General features: G+C 33.8%; 1 protein-coding gene across 5 annotated transcripts; it reads left to right on the plus strand.

The window, feature by feature from the left end:
- Positions 1-389: 389 nt before the first annotated feature.
- On the plus strand, positions 390-6772 carry LOC115958545. 5 transcript variants are annotated; one of them, XM_031076962.1, is made up of 5 exons: positions 390-705; positions 1133-1291; positions 2118-2336; positions 5161-5365; positions 5923-6502. In XM_031076962.1, exons 1-5 carry the CDS (start codon positions 505-507, stop codon positions 5985-5987), a joined length of 849 nt encoding a protein of 282 aa, XP_030932822.1. In that variant the 5' UTR covers positions 390-504; the 3' UTR covers positions 5988-6502. The 5 variants fall into 5 exon arrangements, with proteins under 5 accessions (XP_030932822.1, XP_030932825.1, XP_030932824.1 ...); XM_031076964.1 differs by lacking the exon at positions 5923-6502 and adding an exon at positions 6548-6772 and having other exon boundaries at positions 391-705; XM_031076963.1 differs by lacking the exon at positions 5923-6502 and adding an exon at positions 5619-5896 and having other exon boundaries at positions 391-705.
- The last annotated feature ends 10642 nt before the right edge of the window (positions 6773-17414 follow it).

Raw genomic sequence — 17414 nt, forward strand, 5'->3', positions numbered from 1 at the left:
TGGTCTAGGTCAAAATTTCACAAATAAATTTAGCTTAAAATGCAGAGTTCACATTCTATACTTAACTAAAATTCATTTTAGTTCTCAAACAATTTTTTTCATTCAATTGAGGCTTTTAAATTTCAAAATTATTCAATTTAAAATTTTCATCTAATTCTATTAAAAAAATTGCTATTAATTATGCAATTGCAATTAACTAATAAAACATTTTTAAAAAATCTCTCATAAAGACATGAATGGAATAAATTTAAAATTTAAAGCACTCAATTAAACAAAAATAATATTAAAGGCACGAAATGAAATTTAGTCAAACATAAATAGTATAATTTGTATATAAGCCTTAATTTAATATCGTCGTTAATTTTGGGAGTGTGTCCATTCCTCTTTGGTCCTCCGTAATTTCTTCTTTCCATTTTCAAGTTCTATAAAAAACCTATTTTGTATTTTTACGTTTTTGCCTGCCGAAAAGCCGAAGTTGGAAGGGAGTAAAGCGTTTTGAGTGAAATGATATTATTACACTTACGATGCTATCCTGCTTATCCTACACCACCTAAATTGAGCCAAGAGCTTAGCAAAAACCCAACTACATATCCATCTTCAAGTGTTCTTCTCTGTTCCTCGGAATGCAAACTCAAGCTAAGCTCCAAAGCTTCTTTCCAGTGTTCTTGCACCGAAAAGGAGAACACCCATGAAGCCTCTTCTCAGGTTGATTCTAAATTACTACTTGCTTTATCTTAAATTAATTCCGTTCGTATCATATTTTTGGTTTATCCGAAATTTTGTTAAAGATTATTTTTTTTCTACATTAATTGATAAGTAATTCTACCAATTCTGACATACTAAAATACAGACATGGGTGTTTCAGAAATGGGTGTGCAAGACATTGGTTGCCAAGTTTTTTCTGTTATTAGAAGAAAAAAAAAAACATTATAGGCTGTATATATTGTGAATGTGAAATGGGGGTTTAATAAGTGTTTTCAATTACTTTTTTCAGGGGCAATTACATAAGCAATACAGAAAATGTGATTGCGACATATATGCTGAATAATTAGCACGCATTAACTACCATTTTCAATTATGTGTATTTTGTTACTAATACGGGGATGGGGTCTTTTGTGATCCTTGATTGTAGGGCTTCTCGGCACTGTCAACAGATATTCCATGGGATAGTGGGAGTATATGGAGCACCATGGCTTTTTATATGTTTATTTTGCACATTCCTTTGAGTTTTGGAGGGTTGTCTGTGGTTGCTAAGATTTTGCGTGAACCTCATCTTGATCCACAGACTGAAGTGAGTGCATTTGATCTTTCTGATCAATATTTGCCGTTTATTACACTCTGTTTGGTTTCTGGAAACAATGAAATAGGAGAGAAGAAAATGATGAAAAGTGATTTACAAAGGAAACCAATCATCATTGTGGCTTTGTTTTTTTTTTTTTTTTTTTTTTGATAAGTTTAAAAAGAAACTAGCCAACCCGAGTACATTGGGGATGTACTGTGGGGGCAAAAGTCAAGAAAAAAAAATAACTAATCATTGTAATTTTATTTTCTTTTAGTATTTGTTATATAAAACTCTCTTTGTTTCTCATAAAATGCAACTTATCTAGCTCAGAAGGTGCTTTTGGGTGGGGGCTTATATTGTTTGAAATTGGACAAGTTTGAATAGGCATCTGCAATTAAGGCTAATGACACACCATGTAATCAAGTACTCGCCAAACCCTTGCTGTTTTTTTGTTAAAAGGGACAATGATTACTTAAAGGCAATGAGTCTTGTTTTCATGCCTCTCGCTCTATGATGTGGAGACTCAGATAAAAGAAGAAGCTAAGCAATAGGGTGTGGTAATCTTGGCACTGTGTAACCTAGTTTTTTTATCTCATGAAGGAAAATTCTTCATTTAATTTTACTTTTTTTTTTTCTCTTTTCTTCAATGATGATGCTGAGTGCATCAGTCTAACTCTTTTGTGGACTCTTTTTCTGATTACATTCTTGCACATTGTGTTCAAATTAAGAATCCCAAGTTGCTTTTTGCTGCACTTGTTTGTTCAAACTCTCACTATTGCCTGTGATTCTGATAATGAATTTGCTCACTGATGACTGATGTTTGACCCCCTTGCAGATATTATCACTGCTTGCAGTTCAAATTCTAGAGCTCATTGGGACTCTGTTTCTACTACAGTGGACTGCTAAGCCACAATATAAGTTTATAAACTTCTTTAAAGCTAACAAGTTATCGAAAGAGCGGAACTGGTTGTTGGCAGCAGTACTAGGATGTGGGTTTCTGTTTCTGTTGGTTTTCATTACATCAATCCTTGCCGACAGATTGATTGGGCCCAAGGTTGGTGCATTACAGTTTTCTGCTGATCCACACCAAATCTTGAGATTAGTTTTTTCCTTTTTGTTCATGAGATTATCTATAGTTGTTGAGTAAGCTAATCTTTTGAATGAATAAAAGACTAATATGATCCCAAGATTTTTGCGATATTTATGTCAAACAGCTGAGGAATTGCTTTCTCATTTGCCTAATGCATACATGTTTATTATTGGAAAACTGGATAATGATACAGTGAGCCAGTTAGAGTGTTAGTAGACTTAGGAATTGATCGAAGATGAGTTTTGGTAGTTGAAGGGGTTGTATTCTTTGCATAGAGCTTGATAAAAATTTTCAGATGATGAAAATTTCATTGAGAATTATAGGTTGTACAACTTGTATTACGATGTGCATAGTTCTTCAGACAACTAAAGCATGTAGAAGAGGTTTTCAGAGCAACTTCAGCTTCATGAGCTGTAGTGCCTAGCCAATTGTGCTACACCTTGGGGATCAATTAAAGAAAATTTTATAGGTTTAATTGAATAATTAGAATTTTCCAGGCTGATGCATTAAGTAGCAAATCACATCTGTTTTGCAAGTAGTTAAAAAGGAATGCTTTCAAGAAGAAGATGAAGAAGCAATTTAGGATAAAAGTCTCAACAATCATTCATATTGTAAAGTTGTAATTTACAATTATGTTTTTGTTGGTTTTTATTTTATGCCAAATTTGATTGTAATTATGCTCAATCTTATATATCCTATATTTCATGTGAGTTTTATTTGTAAGGGTTGTGTGTGAGAGAGAGAGTGTGTGAAGACTCAAGGCATTTGAAGACTGAAGCTGTTTTCGCGGATATCTTATGAGTAAGCTTCATGCGAAGTGATGCATGTGCCCTGCACATGACTAGAATGTGAAGAGTCAGGACAGGATGGAGACAGCTAGTTTTCGCGAGTGTTTCGCGGGTAAGGCCTTCGCGCGAGACACCTGCAAAACATTATGTTTTGCCAGATTTTCATTTCTAATACACTCTATCCTTATCCATACTATATATACCCACGTTACCCACAGATGTTGAGGAGTGCTTCTGAGAGAAAACCCTAGCCACAAACCTTGAGAGTTAGAGATTGTTATACCCACAATTTTCTACACAATTACTTGTGGATGTTCCTCAACTCCTACCTCTCCATTTCCATACCATTGAGAGGTTGATAGCCCAAACACTTACCACACATTTTCAGAGTGTCAAGTGAGGTTTTGGTGCTACTGGGAAGCATTGAAAGAAACCAGGCTTTGGCGGATGCAATCGGGTGTATTGCGGGATCCGGAGAGTTAGACAAGACACGGTTCTGAGAAGTCTTGTTGGAGTAGGAGCTTGGAGGGCTTAGGTGCAATGGGTAGACTAGGCTTAGAGAGTCTTTTGCTATTCGTGTATCCCAACTGATTGTCTAGTGGATCGATTACCGCTTGAAGGGCAGTGGAGAGGTTTTACGCCAAGTACTTTGGTTTCCTCTTCAATAATACATCAGTATGTTATTTTGTGTTTGTATTCTTCTTCCCTACTTTTTTACCTTTCATTTTACTGCTGTGTTATAATGATTATGGGTTAGAGTAGTTTGTTTGTTTGTTTATTTGCTCGCATTTACTCTTTTCCGCACTTTGTATAAGTTAGAGTAAAATCAATTGAGCCGTAATCTTTAATTTGGGGGTCTAAATAGTTTTTGTGTTTTTAACACATTTTCGAGTTTTCACATATGTTTCTTAAGCAATCACTCATATACTCTATCAAAGAATTCAACCACTTCCTCAAAAGGAGCTTCTGAGCTGCTGTCTGCACTTTTTTTAATTGAAGATTTGATAGATTGGACTGACGTAATTAGGTAATTGGCACTTCTGATTCTAACATAGACTAGGACTTGAAATAAAAGTTATAGTCCATCGGACCTGAGACCAGACCACATTATTGCATCTATTCTCAAAATCTAGTAGTTAACAGACATTCTTGACTCCTGAAACCTACAGAACATGGGTTAACTAAAACATCAACATATAACCTTATAGAAAAGATAGACTATTAGACATAACTTGTTAACTAGAAATTCCCCAAGTGGGTCTCACATCAAATTTAGATAGTATTTTCTAAGGTATCTTATGCCTTAATTTTATTTTTTCTTTAACCTCTTCAAATGAACATTGTAATTGCATCTTTGGAATTCAGCCATGCTGGTCAAGAGTCGCAAAGGTTGGAGAATTTACACTCATAAAAAATCTGAATTATTTTTTTTTTAATCTGGAATTTATTATATTTTGGAAGCTGGATGGTGAAGGATCCCCTGATCACCATTCCTGGTTATGGGTTAATTTCTAAGGCTTTATATTCTATCCAAATGCTATGGGGAACAAAAAGAAGTCGTTTAATTTCCACAGTTTTTTAAATGTTACCTCATTATATATTATGGAATAAGGAAAAAGAATGATGAGTTTGGTGGCATCTATACTTCAATCTATAGAGTGGGCTAAAAGAGTTCTTGACTTCTTGTCATAGAGCTTCATCTTAGGGCATTTGCTTGGGTAATATGCTTCAAGGCTTTGGTGTATGCATACAACACCTTATTGCTTTAGAAGGAACTCATAAATTCTCACCTCTTGCATCGTTTTGTTGAGTTTCTAGTTTTATTTTTTCGGAGGGGCAATTAGGGGGTTTTATTTCCTCCATATTTATTTGTTCCTAAATATTGCATTAAAAGAGATACGTAAATCAGTGGAGGCTGGGGTTTTACAGGACTTGGAGCTCTGAATTTTTGGAAATGCAGCTTTCTTTCAAGTAACTTCTCTTATGACATTTGCATGCAGGCTGTGAACAACCCTGTATTGAAGGAGATCCTCCTAAGCAGCAACATTTCAAAAGCAACTTGTTTCCTTGTTTACTGTATTACAACTCCCCTTTTGGAAGAAGCTGTTTACAGAGGGTTTCTGTTGAGATCAATTTCAGCCACAATGAAATGGCAGCGAGCAATCTTCATAAGCTCAGTCATCTTTAGTGCAGCTCACTTTTCCGGTGAGAACTCTTTACAGTTATTCATCATTGGGTGTGTCCTTGGATGTTCTTATTGCTGGACTGGAAATTTAAGTTCCTCCATTTTAATACATTCACTGTACAATGCCATGACACTATTATTAACATTTTTGTCCTAAAAATTTTATCTAAGCCATTTTGATAGCCAGGGATTTTGTGGAAGTTGGACCTACTTTTTTCCTTGGGTCATTGATATTAAATCTAACTATAATACACCATGTGCACTTACATTCAGTTATGAAATTGGACCTGTAAGCATCCACAGGAGGAAAACTTCATGATTTATTCTCCTAACAGATCTCTCTTAAGCCAGGTCAATATATGTCTATATGTTTGAGTAATTTGTTTTAAAATCTCCTAAGTCTTATTTTCTTTCTTACTTTTTTTTTTCATATATCATGTTTAATTGTTCTTGTAGCAAACTATATAATATGCTATTTTGGGATAGATATGTTGTAAGATCATCTACGTTTGGAAAGCATGACAAGATGTATGCTGCTTGAACTCAATTGACAAACTCTTTCCTTTGTTTTCCATAGCTCAAGGATTCTTCAAACCCAAGATTTTCTTCTACTCATTAGTTTTTTATATTCCTTTTATATAGATCAAATGTGATAACAAGAGAGGCTTTCTACATTGCCCCTATACTTTTATGTATGTAATATACACTACATATGCATTACTATTTTCCTAGTAATGTATGTAATATAGGTATCTAGCTATCAGTATTATTTGTTTGGCTACATAATAACGGCATGCAAGAAAGACAAGAAAAGAAAAGAAAAAGACAGCAGTTAATAGATTCTCTTAGGAACAAAGCCCAGAGAGAGCCTCTTTTTTTATTTTTTCCCCAGGAGAGAGAGCCTTTTTGATAGGGCAGGAAAAGGCTCGTCTAATGCTACTGTATGATTAGAATTCTTTGGATCTATGAATCCACCATAGCTTGGACGGAGAGCTTTACCAATATCATAGTCAATTTGGATTGTGGACCCTCCTAGTGCCTTGATTAGCACCTCGTGAAATTCTAAGATCACTATTGAATCCCCCAAGTACTGCAACATGAATCAATTTTTGTAATCTTAAGCATATACTTCCTGTGAGCTGAATTTTTCGCAAGTGTATGATCATTACAATTTACAAGGCTTCCTTTGTAACCCCTTACAGTAACACCAAAAGCAACTTAGTCTAAGAGATTGTGTTTGCTCCAAAGCCAATCTTAAGGGGACCAAACTAATCCACATAAACCATTGACACCACAAGGTATCAATCAGCTGAATTACAAAGCTCTTAGCCTACTCTTTCAAGTTGATCAAATCTTGCTCAACAACTCAAGCACAAAGAGAAAGAAGATAATAGAATGCTGCAATCAGCGTCCTTTTTCCTTTTACATAACTAGCATGCAACAATTTGTATAAAAAATTGTGAACAAATAACAGTAGGGTTTTTTTTCTTTTCTTTTCTTTTTTGATGAGTAATGTTACGGTCATAAACTATTTTATAATATTTTTACAAAATGTTGTTGTAGCAACTTCTTACTAGTTTTCAGCTAAACCCACAACTAACATCAATTTTCTATTTACCAATAACTACTTACCATTTCAGTTGTTTGTAAAAAATTTTGTAAAAAAATTTGTATCTCTAGCATTATTCTTTTTTTTTTCCTTTCCTTTTTTTACTTTTTTTTTTCTTTCAACCACCTTTTTAGTTTTGCGATGACGGCCCCAAGTTAATATTATTCAATTTTTGTTGTCAATGTTAATAATGCTATGTTCACAATATTTTCATGACAAATTTTATGTGGCTAGTATAAAAAAAGTAATGTCAATGGTGAGTTAAGATTATAACCAATAATAACTTGTCACTTAAAATTTGTTATAAAAATATTGTTAATATAGCATTACTTGTAACTACTATCATGGGTCCTGTAAAGGTAGCGTCACTTATTATTACTATAGACCATTTTGTATAATATTACTTTCTTGAAAAATATAAAAAACTTTGCAAATAAAAAATTTCAAAAAATATTATTCAAATCAATACCTCCGTTAACTTTTCCCTCGTTATTATTGCCAATTTTGAGGCTATCTAAATAGATGGTGGGAATTATCAACGAGTTGGAATTAATATGTACTTATCCACTTCAATGTGGTTGCTTGATAATATTAATTGAGCATGAACTGACTTATCCCACCAACTTTGATCCCACGTTTTATACTAGATCGGCTTCAAAATTAAAAGCCCACTACTTTTTTGAGGTTACCTATTTCTTGGACAAGGTGGTATTCTTGAATCAAGAAGCTTTTTCATGTGCCCATGGGCCCATGGTGACATTAAAAGGAGACAGATCTACTTGGCAGTCTGAACTTGGGTTCATCTCCTCATTCTTCTAGACAGATCTTTCTTGGTTATCCAAAAATAAATAAATTAAATTTCTAGAGAATTCTTTCTTCGTCTTTTCTTTTGACACAATACTCTTTGTCACCCACTTATTTTCTCCGTGCTACCAACTTATTGTGATGCTTTACTAATTTGACTGGAAGGCCAATAGGCCCCACATTTGACAGGAAGGCCAATAGGCCCCACTCTTGAGAAGAATTCCTAAAATGATTGTGGTCCCAATGTCTTAAACATTATCATTTAGCTGGATTACATCAAACCAAAATTAACATTAAGTTTTGAGCCATGTTTATTATGCACACGTTAATATACAAGGCCAAAAAAAAAAAAAAAAAAAAAACTGAAATCAAGTCATGATTTCCAAGTTTTTACCTTATGTTTTTTATGCATTTTCAAAATTGAACTACTAAATCTAATAACGCACAGGTACTTGGTAATTTACAAACTTTAACTTTACTTTAGAAGTCATTGATGTACTTTTTTAATGACCTTAAAGTATCAAAAGGCTCATCTCTGACTCCTTAAGCTCATTTTCCAGCTGGTGAAATCAATTTCGGTACCCCCTTTTTTTTTTTCTTTTTCTTTTTTTGTAATCTAACATACTATAGCTATGTCTGTGTTGGCATTAAAGTTGCAATTATTTTAGACTAAAAAAGTAGGCATAATATTTATAGTTGATTAATCATTAATCCATGGTGTAAAGCTTTTATATTTGACCGTTGTGACGCGTTTCATCTTTGAATTGTGTGGCAGATGGATATGCATTTACAAAATGATAAGTTTATAGGATATCTAGTGTTCTTAAATTGATAAGTTCACCAAAAATTTTGTAAAATCTTATCCCTCCATTTTGAAAGGAGTGGATAACATTCTATATCCTCATCGATATTTAAACAATACTAATCATATTTTGTGTTTTATTTTAGAAATAGTTTGTTATTTATTTGAATTATTGAGGATGATATACAAAAATCCAATTTATTCTCCAAATGATAAGTTTTAAAAAATTTATTGTATAATTGTCATAAGAAAAAAATTTGAAAATCTCAAAATTCTAGTTCATCTATGATAATTTCAAAATATCGGGCAGTTTGGTGTTGAATGAAATTCACGAACCATAAATATATATATATATATATATATATATATATATATAAGAACTATTGAATTTCATTTTAAGAACTCGCTTTTATAAGTCATTATTGATTGTCCATGAATTCACCATTTTAAAAATGCTAGAAAGTGACCGTATGACATACCTAATAAAGATACAAAGGTTTTAAAATGCATCAATCAATTTTTACAAATTTCTATTATATATATAAGGTTTGGATTCAAAATGCACCTAGGGTAACTTTGAAAATGCTAGAAAGTGACCGTATGACATACCTAATAAAGATACAAAAGTTTTAAAATACATCAATCAGTTTTTACAAATTTCTATGAGAGAGAGGGATTGGGTTCAAGATACAATTAGATAACTTTAAGCAATATTATACCACTTAATTTTTTATAATTTTATGCGAATTTTGACAAATCTACTGCTAGATTACATTATATTTGTATATTCTCCATACTTGCAAAATTTCAAAATAATCAAAGATTAATAACTATGTCATCAATCAATTATTTAAAATTCAATTTTTTTTTTTAGTTTAAAATAATATATAAAAGATAAGTTTACGGATCGAATGATAAATAAATCTAATTGACATGAAAATTGACATAAATATTAATAATATTTAGAATATGTAATTTAACGGTAAGAATTTCAAAATATGAATTCATAACAAGTTATTGGGTAATATAATATTATTTAGATTTATACCAAGTATAACTTGAATTCTCTCATTAAAAAAAAAAATATATATATATATATATAACTTGAACCCAACTCATATATATATATATATATATATAACAAAATATCATCCATCAAATTCAAATAGTAAAAATCTTTTTTTTTTGGAAAATTCAAATAGTAAAAATATCTTGATATAATCTTTAATAATTAAAGGTAGACGTTTGAAACTCTCCGAAACAAATAATTTTCAAATAGCAAGTTGTTTTTTTTATTCTTGGCCCAAGTAGAGTGGGCCCCGCAGACAGTAACCTATTAGGTATGCTGAGTTGGGCCAAGAAATAAAAAGGCTACATCGGTCATGTGGGCCCAAATAGATACCCCACATCCACATATGCTTATTCCGCAATTTGCGTGAAAATTCAGCAAGAAAACATCAAAAAACTCCGAAAACCAAGACAGCTACTAGATCTACGACACGTGTCCCTAAATCGCTGGATCCCACGAGGTCATCGTTTTTAAAAACAACCTAGACTACCCCAAGGCAAGAAACTACTTCCTGGTTTTTTTTAGCAGCTCACGCACTGCCTAAAAACTAGAAATAACAAAAAAACCTAAACGAAGAGCCTCTTAACCCCTCTCTCTCTCTCTCTCTCTCTCTCTCTCTCTCTCTCTCTATTTTTATACATATATTCAGAATTCATATCTGTCTCTCTCTCTATTTCAAAAAAAGAAATGGCTGGGTTTGAGTATCAGGTGAAGGAAAGGGCCAGGGAGCTCAAGATCTTTTTCAAGAAAGGTGTGAAGATTGTGGGAGATTCATGCAAGAAAGGCTGGAATAAAGTCAAGCATATCAGACGCTGATGTTATTTCAACCACCTCGTATTCATGCATGCCTAGTTTTCTTTGGTATCGTTATTCCTACTATCATAGCTAGGTTTTTTAATGTAAAGATCTGAGTCCATCTTTGTTTTTCTTTCTTTTTTGCAACTATTTGATTGTTTGTCTATCTATCTTTTCTGTTTTTAATTATGGGTTAATTTCGAACACTCAAGTGTTGGGGTTTGTATTATTTTTCTTTTTGATATATTATATTTGTTGGGTTGGTCTTTAATTTTGTGGATGATTGGTTTCTTTTGTTGGCTTTATTTTACAAATTATTTGTTTTTGGAAAGCAGTGGACTAGTATTTTCAATTGGGAATCTCTATGAGATCTTATCCTGTGGTGACACCACGTCACATCAGTGGAGTATGATGCTTCAGCTGATGATAGGGATCTAGATCTGGGCAGAAGCAACCCAAATTGGGGCTCTGAATCCGAACTACCACCAAACACTGGTCCAAACTACATCCGAATCCAGCTTACCTTTTCTTTTTCTTTTCGGGGGCCATTGTGTCCAACCAACTACTATTCTATAACTTAACTTAACTTATCTCAGTTTGAATAGTGTCAATTGTCAACCATGGGATTTGTTTTGGGTTCAAATTTTCTGAGATTATTTTTATTGTAACTCTATAGTCACAAAATATATGTTGATAGTAGATATAAGTGATTCGATACTGGTCTAGCTAAAATCCAATAAAAACTTCTAACTCAATTATTGTCAATTGTGTGCTGGAAGCACTACTACTCATTTTTAATATTTTTATATTTGGTGATAGGGTTCCAGTTAACTCAATTAATTAAGTCTCTTGTTGAGAAATTGTTGAGAAATTCGAATCTCATCTATACTAAAAATTGATTGGTATCTTAACATAATGATATCATCAAGAAGTTGACATTATTGGTTGAAATTCTATCATATCTATCAAAATGATAATAATAATAATTTTTTCTTTGGAATAAGTCTTAATCAATTTCACTGATACCTTTGTTGAAGTTGAGCATGCTATAAAGTGAGAGATCTAATGGATCTATTTTTTTTATAATTTTTTTTTCTCTTTCTTATTTTTGTTCAAGTGAGAAAAACAAAATGTCAATGGATTGTTAGTTTTTCTAGGAAAAAAGAGTGTTGAACAATGCGAATGAAACATGAAAACAAAGAACTTAAGGTCACAGACAAAAAGAAAATTAGCAAGTTCACACCATATGGTTGAAATTTGTTACCCCTTCACGATTTATATCAGTACTAATTAATAATTAAATTTTAGTTAAAACTTATTTGAGTCCATAGGTAAAATAAATTTTTTTTTATCAACTTATAATAGTAATTAGATTTACAAAGCATCTTATTGCTCCAAGACCCTTGGCATGCTATAAATGTAGCAGAAGAGGAAGGGCGACAAGTCTGGGGTTAATTCTTTCTATAACAAAGTTAATACTTCTTCTCAATTCCCAAGTGCTCAAGTTTATGGTTTCATACATCACTAATTACGTACAATTTCTAATAATTATAAGACAATTTTTAAAACTTGAGCCCCAGTGGTTCCAAAACCTCAAACCCAATGCCCTCGAACCTTGATCTATTCCCGCCCACGATTGCTTTGCCCAATTCACTATTAACAAATATTTATGCCCAAGATCTTAAGATTCTTGTACTCATGAAGATCCTGTAACACCAAGACCTAATGGAAGCACACATATACATAGCACACTCAAGTCTCAAGACATAAATTTTCTTTTAAAACAAAAAGTCTCGAGACATAATTGTGCTTCTAACTATCATACAAAATGATTAACAGAAAAGGCTTTCACGGTAGTGATGAAAATATGGAAGTGGAAAACATTGGTGGATTTGGATAGTAAGATTTGGGTATTGTGAATTTGGATGTTAAATCCACCAATGACTTAGACCTTGAAATTCTTGAATTTGATGTAACATCTAACTCCATGGAATTTCATAAATCTTTGGCCACTCCAAAATGACCAAAACACCCTAACACACGAAATTGACCAAAATACTTTAAAAGCTGCAAAATAATTAAAATATCCCTCAAGCTCTAAAAAGACTAAAATGCTCTGAAAACCTAAAAATAACTTAATATCCTTAAACCTTTAAAATAATGTAAATACCTCCCCAAAGCTTCAAAATGGCCAAAATATACCCCAAAAACTAATAAAATGACAAAAATACTCCTGAAAGCTTGAATATGACTAAAATACCTCCAAACCTCTAAAATGACCAACATACCCACAAAATCACAAACAAATAAAAATAATTCCTATCTTACCCCTCTATTTATTTAAAAATTTAGTACCCTTGTTTCTCTATAGTTTAAATTAATAAGGGCAATTTTGAAAATTTGTACATTTTTAACTAAAAAGCAACGCATTAAATGATATTCTCATATTTTGTAAAATATGGTATGTATACAATATGGTAAGTATATAGATGGATATAATTTGGCATCTTTAACAGAAGTACATTTCAAAAAATTGGCCAAAAAAAAAAAAACTAAAATGGAGAAATAACGGCACACATATAGGGTTTGTTTGGATTGAACTTATTTTGCTGAAACTGAAAACTGAAAACACTGTAGCAAAATAATTTTTAAATGTGTGAATAGTATTGTGGGACCCATTTTTAATGAAAAAGTTGATAAAAAGTGGAGTTTGTGGGACCCGTGAACAGTGTACAAGAGCACTGTTCACAGAAGACCGGTCAACCATTGTAGGCTGAACCAAAAAAAAAAAAAAAAAAAAAAAAAAGAGAAAACGCAACATTAGAAACGCAACTTGAAATAATCCGAATCCAAACTCTCTCATAGTATGTGTATAATACGTTTATGTTTTAAAATTTTGCCACAAAAATATGAAAAATATTTTCCACATGCTTTTTAGAGATAAATACAATGATTCTATAAATTACAATCGCATAGAAATTTCACAACAATTTAACTTCAAATAATCCACTTAATAAAGAAAACCATTTTCTGAATCAATAATAAGTGACTAAATAGTAAATAATACTACTAAAATAGAATCAAAATATATTGCATAAGAAAATAATATTATATAATACTAGAATGGATATATGAGATTTAGAAAAACAAAAAATAAAAAAACAAAATTTGACGTTGAAACTTGAAAACCGTGAGCACAACCTTTAGCCATAAGGAACAATGAAAAATAAAGAAGAAGAAAAGAGTAGGGAACTAGGGTAGTAGGATGCAGATATTTTTTGACTTTTCAAATTAGGGTGTTGTTAGTATTTCGGGTTTCACAATGTTTATATGATAGTGTTTCTCTATTTGAAAGTTTTTCTTTTAGGAATTGTTTAATCTTTGGGCAAATTCCACTAATATATTTTGAGATTTGAGCTAGTACCATCCAAATCTAAGACATTTTAAAATTGATTAACTTGGTTTCTAAACCCAACTTAATCCCTACACACCATTAGCTCTATTAGTCATTTTTCCCATTTCTCTCAAAACTTGTCTCCTCTCTCTCTCTCACATTCTCTTCTCCTTGTGGCTCTCAACTCTATCTCTGGGAAAAATACAACCCAAAAGAAATCCATTCCAAAACCCATCTAAACTCATAGCAACAAAACTTAAATCGAAAAAAAAATCCAAAAATTTTACAACAAACCACCATCACAGTAAAACCACCACTACCACTCCCAACAAAACCCACAACCACTCCATAGCAAATCCACCACCACCAAAAACCCAAATACAAAACAAACCCACAATTGGTGACCCACCAGCATTACAACGGAACCCACAACCACCCCATAGCAATCCACCACCACCAAAAACCCAAATCCAAAAAAAACCCATAACAAACTAGAACCCACCACCAGTAACCCACAACCAACCTAAACCACCCAGCCATTGTAGATATAAAAGGGCACCCACCAAATTCAAACCTAAACCACCAAACCTACGCACTACCACCATCGCCTAAGAGAGGAAAGAGACAATGAACAAATGAGTCGGAGAGAGGAGAGTAGTGGTCAGGTTGAAGAGAAAGAGGGATGAGACAAGACGAGAGAGAGAGATAAGGACGCAAAAGTTTGAGGGAGAAAGAAAAGTCAAGATTGAGAGAAAGGAGGAGAGATAAGTTTAAGAGAAAAATGACTAACGAGCTAACAGTGTGTAAGGACTAAGTTGAGTTTAAGGACTAAATTGGTCAATTTTGAAATGTCTTGGACTTGATTGGTATTAGCTAAAACCTCAAGATAACTTAGTGGAATTTACTTTTAATCTTTTACTGTTGTGGCTAATGGCCTAATAGCAACATAATCTCTTTAGAGTTTTATCACTTTCTAGTTTCTAGGTGCCGTATTTATCCACCATTTTTAACTCTTGTCCGTAACTAACGTAATGAAACTCTCCATTCAAAAATACAGTGAACTGTACCTTAAAATTGAGAACCAAACATGAGTTTTTTTCATTGTGTCAGACGCATGCATTTTTACCAATCACGTTCCTTTAAAAAGTTTATTTTCTAAACAAAATCAACAATTTGGAACAGAGAGTTTAATAACAACCATAAATTTTGAAGTATTAAAAAGGGGAAATTGACCTTTAGTTAAACAAGACAAGTTCAAACTTCAAATTGGTTTCGCATGTCAAACCCAAATTGACTTGTTTATTAAATGGTCAATTAGTATCAACCAAATATTACTCAAATCCATTAAGCATAAACCTCCATATTTGCAGGTGTTGAGGGCCATTTATGAGAAAGAAAGTCCAATAACAAGGGCAACAAAGAATTGACAAAGTAGACAGCAAAACCATTAGGCCAAAGTGGCAGAAATAATGGATCATAGGCCTAAGAAATAAACAAATGGGCCTCAAAGAGGCAAGTGGGCTCAAAGAAACTCGGAAAGAAAGAAATAGCATCCCATGGGCAGTGTATGAGGTAGAAAAGCGAGAAAGGGCTACCGCAGGCCCAAGGTAATGCAAACTAAGAATGTAAAGGGTTTATGGTAGGCCCATAAACCCTAAGGATGAGAATAAGGTTATTGGGCCAGGGAAGCCCAATGAAGTTAGTAAAAAGCTCATGAGAGTGTGGAATTAGCAAAAGGCCTGAGGAAGCCCCAAGAAAACAAACGGGCCAAGGATGCCCAAAGGAAAGCCCAAAGGGACATAGGAGCCTATAAGTAAAAGCAAAACAGTGGTCATGCCAAGCCACTGAGAGAAGGAATAAACAGCTGGCCCAAAAGAGGCACAGCAGGATTAAGTTATTACAACAAGAATAATAGTACGACATTGCAAGAAATAAAGGAAACCAATAAATGGGCCAAAGAAATGTAAGACCCATCATCTGACAAAGTCTAGCTCTTGAATGGAGCGGGAAAACAAAGAACAGCCTACATAAGAGGTCAAAAAATACGGACGGCGATCCTCCAGACCACGGCAAACGAATGGGTAACAGGCAAGTTTTGGACACATATGGAATGAAGGCACGCGCAAGGCCTAGGCACCACCAACCTGTACCCAGCCAATACAGAGCATGATTAGGTCGGGGGGTCAGAGGATCAGAGGGCATGGTTTGGTGGTGGGGAGAGGGGAAAAATCTATTTTTATGGTTCCGGCTCAGGCTCTTTCGGGGAGATGTCCTGCTGGGATGGCTTACTACCCAAAAGAGGCAAGCTGAGTTGGAACCATTAGGTGCATGCCATGAGGGATAGGGAGAGAGAAATAATCCAGACCGTGGCAGGAAGGGTGCCACAGCAGACTAGCAAACAAAATACTCTTTCTTGTTTGGCGATGGGAGGGCGACACATAGACGAAACAATGATGGTCGGTCAGTACACCCAGACCAGACAAAGGGAATTAAGGGTTAAAACAGTAAAATTGGGTCACGGCAGGCACTATAAAAGGAGGATCTTGCTGTGAACAGAAAAAGGGGGGGAGAGGAACAATAGAACTTAGAGAAGGAAATAGAAAACTTAAAAAGAAATAGTAAAGAAAACAAAGTGAGAAGAAAGAAAAAAAAAAAAAAACAGTGAGAATTAGAAAGGTGGGCATGCACCGGTAGATTAATCCCTTCTCTTCCTCATGAAATCCGGCCCTCTGTAAGAAAAACTTGAAAGCACCTACGCAGAAAACCACTCAGGCCTGTTTCCCTCAGAGCTGTTAACCTCTACGGCAGGATTCTTTCCTGAGAGATTAACTACTTTAAGGAGGGACGTTCTCCCCTTTGTGGTTCTGCTCCCGCGAATTGAATTTCCGGTCGAATTCCTCTAGTATTCCGATCAACCCATGATTATAAACATTTGATGTTTCTCTGTTATTCTTTTTCTTTCTCTTCCGTAAAAAGAAAACAAATAGTATTGTTATTATAATTGATTTTAAGGGCTATTTGGTCAAATCCCCATTAAAGTGGCTAGATATTTCTTGTTTATTTTATTATTATTATGTCTGTCTGCCACAATTTGTTTGAAACAGTTCCGCCTGCCGTGAACACGTTCCTAGCAGACTTGACCTAGTTTGCGCACAAGCCGGACCACCTTAAGTTGAAACTGGATCGGTCCCGACTCTCTTATTTAGAAAACTTGGGCTTATTGCAGCAGGAGGCAGCCCAATACCACTAGTACAGCCCACCCCCTTACAGCAGGTTATGTTAAATATTTCCACCCTTACCCTTTGACAACCCAAAACTTGATATCTAAAATGTTTTCGTAAATGAACGAATGTTGGAAAAAAAAAAATCGAATAATTTGCATTGAACTTTTTCTATTTTAAAAGAGAATCAAATGAAAACTTCTATCAAATATGACAACCACATATGGGCCCACATTTTTTGCCAAAATTTTTATATTTGGAATAACGCCCATTCTTTATACAGTTATACCCAAATCCACACCTTATTCAAGTGTTATACCCAAATCCAATTTGTTTATGAGAATACAAACTATCTTGAAAAGAACTACTTGTGAA

The sequence above is a fragment of the Quercus lobata genome, chromosome 8 (assembly GCF_001633185.2).
Source record: "Quercus lobata isolate SW786 chromosome 8, ValleyOak3.0 Primary Assembly, whole genome shotgun sequence".
In the NCBI taxonomy this organism is placed as follows: Eukaryota; Viridiplantae; Streptophyta; class Magnoliopsida; order Fagales; family Fagaceae; genus Quercus; species Quercus lobata.

Excerpts from the sequence above, each read along its gene's own strand:
- LOC115958545 (XM_031076961.1), top strand. The coding sequence starts at position 505 with ATGATATTATTACACTTACGATGCTATCCTGCTTATCCTACACCACCT. Across the intron at positions 706-1,132 it reads CCCATGAAGCCTCTTCTCAG|GGCTTCTCGGCACTGTCAAC; the intron begins GTTGATTCTAAA and ends CCTTGATTGTAG. Across the intron at positions 1,292-2,117 it reads ATCTTGATCCACAGACTGAA|ATATTATCACTGCTTGCAGT; the intron begins GTGAGTGCATTT and ends ACCCCCTTGCAG.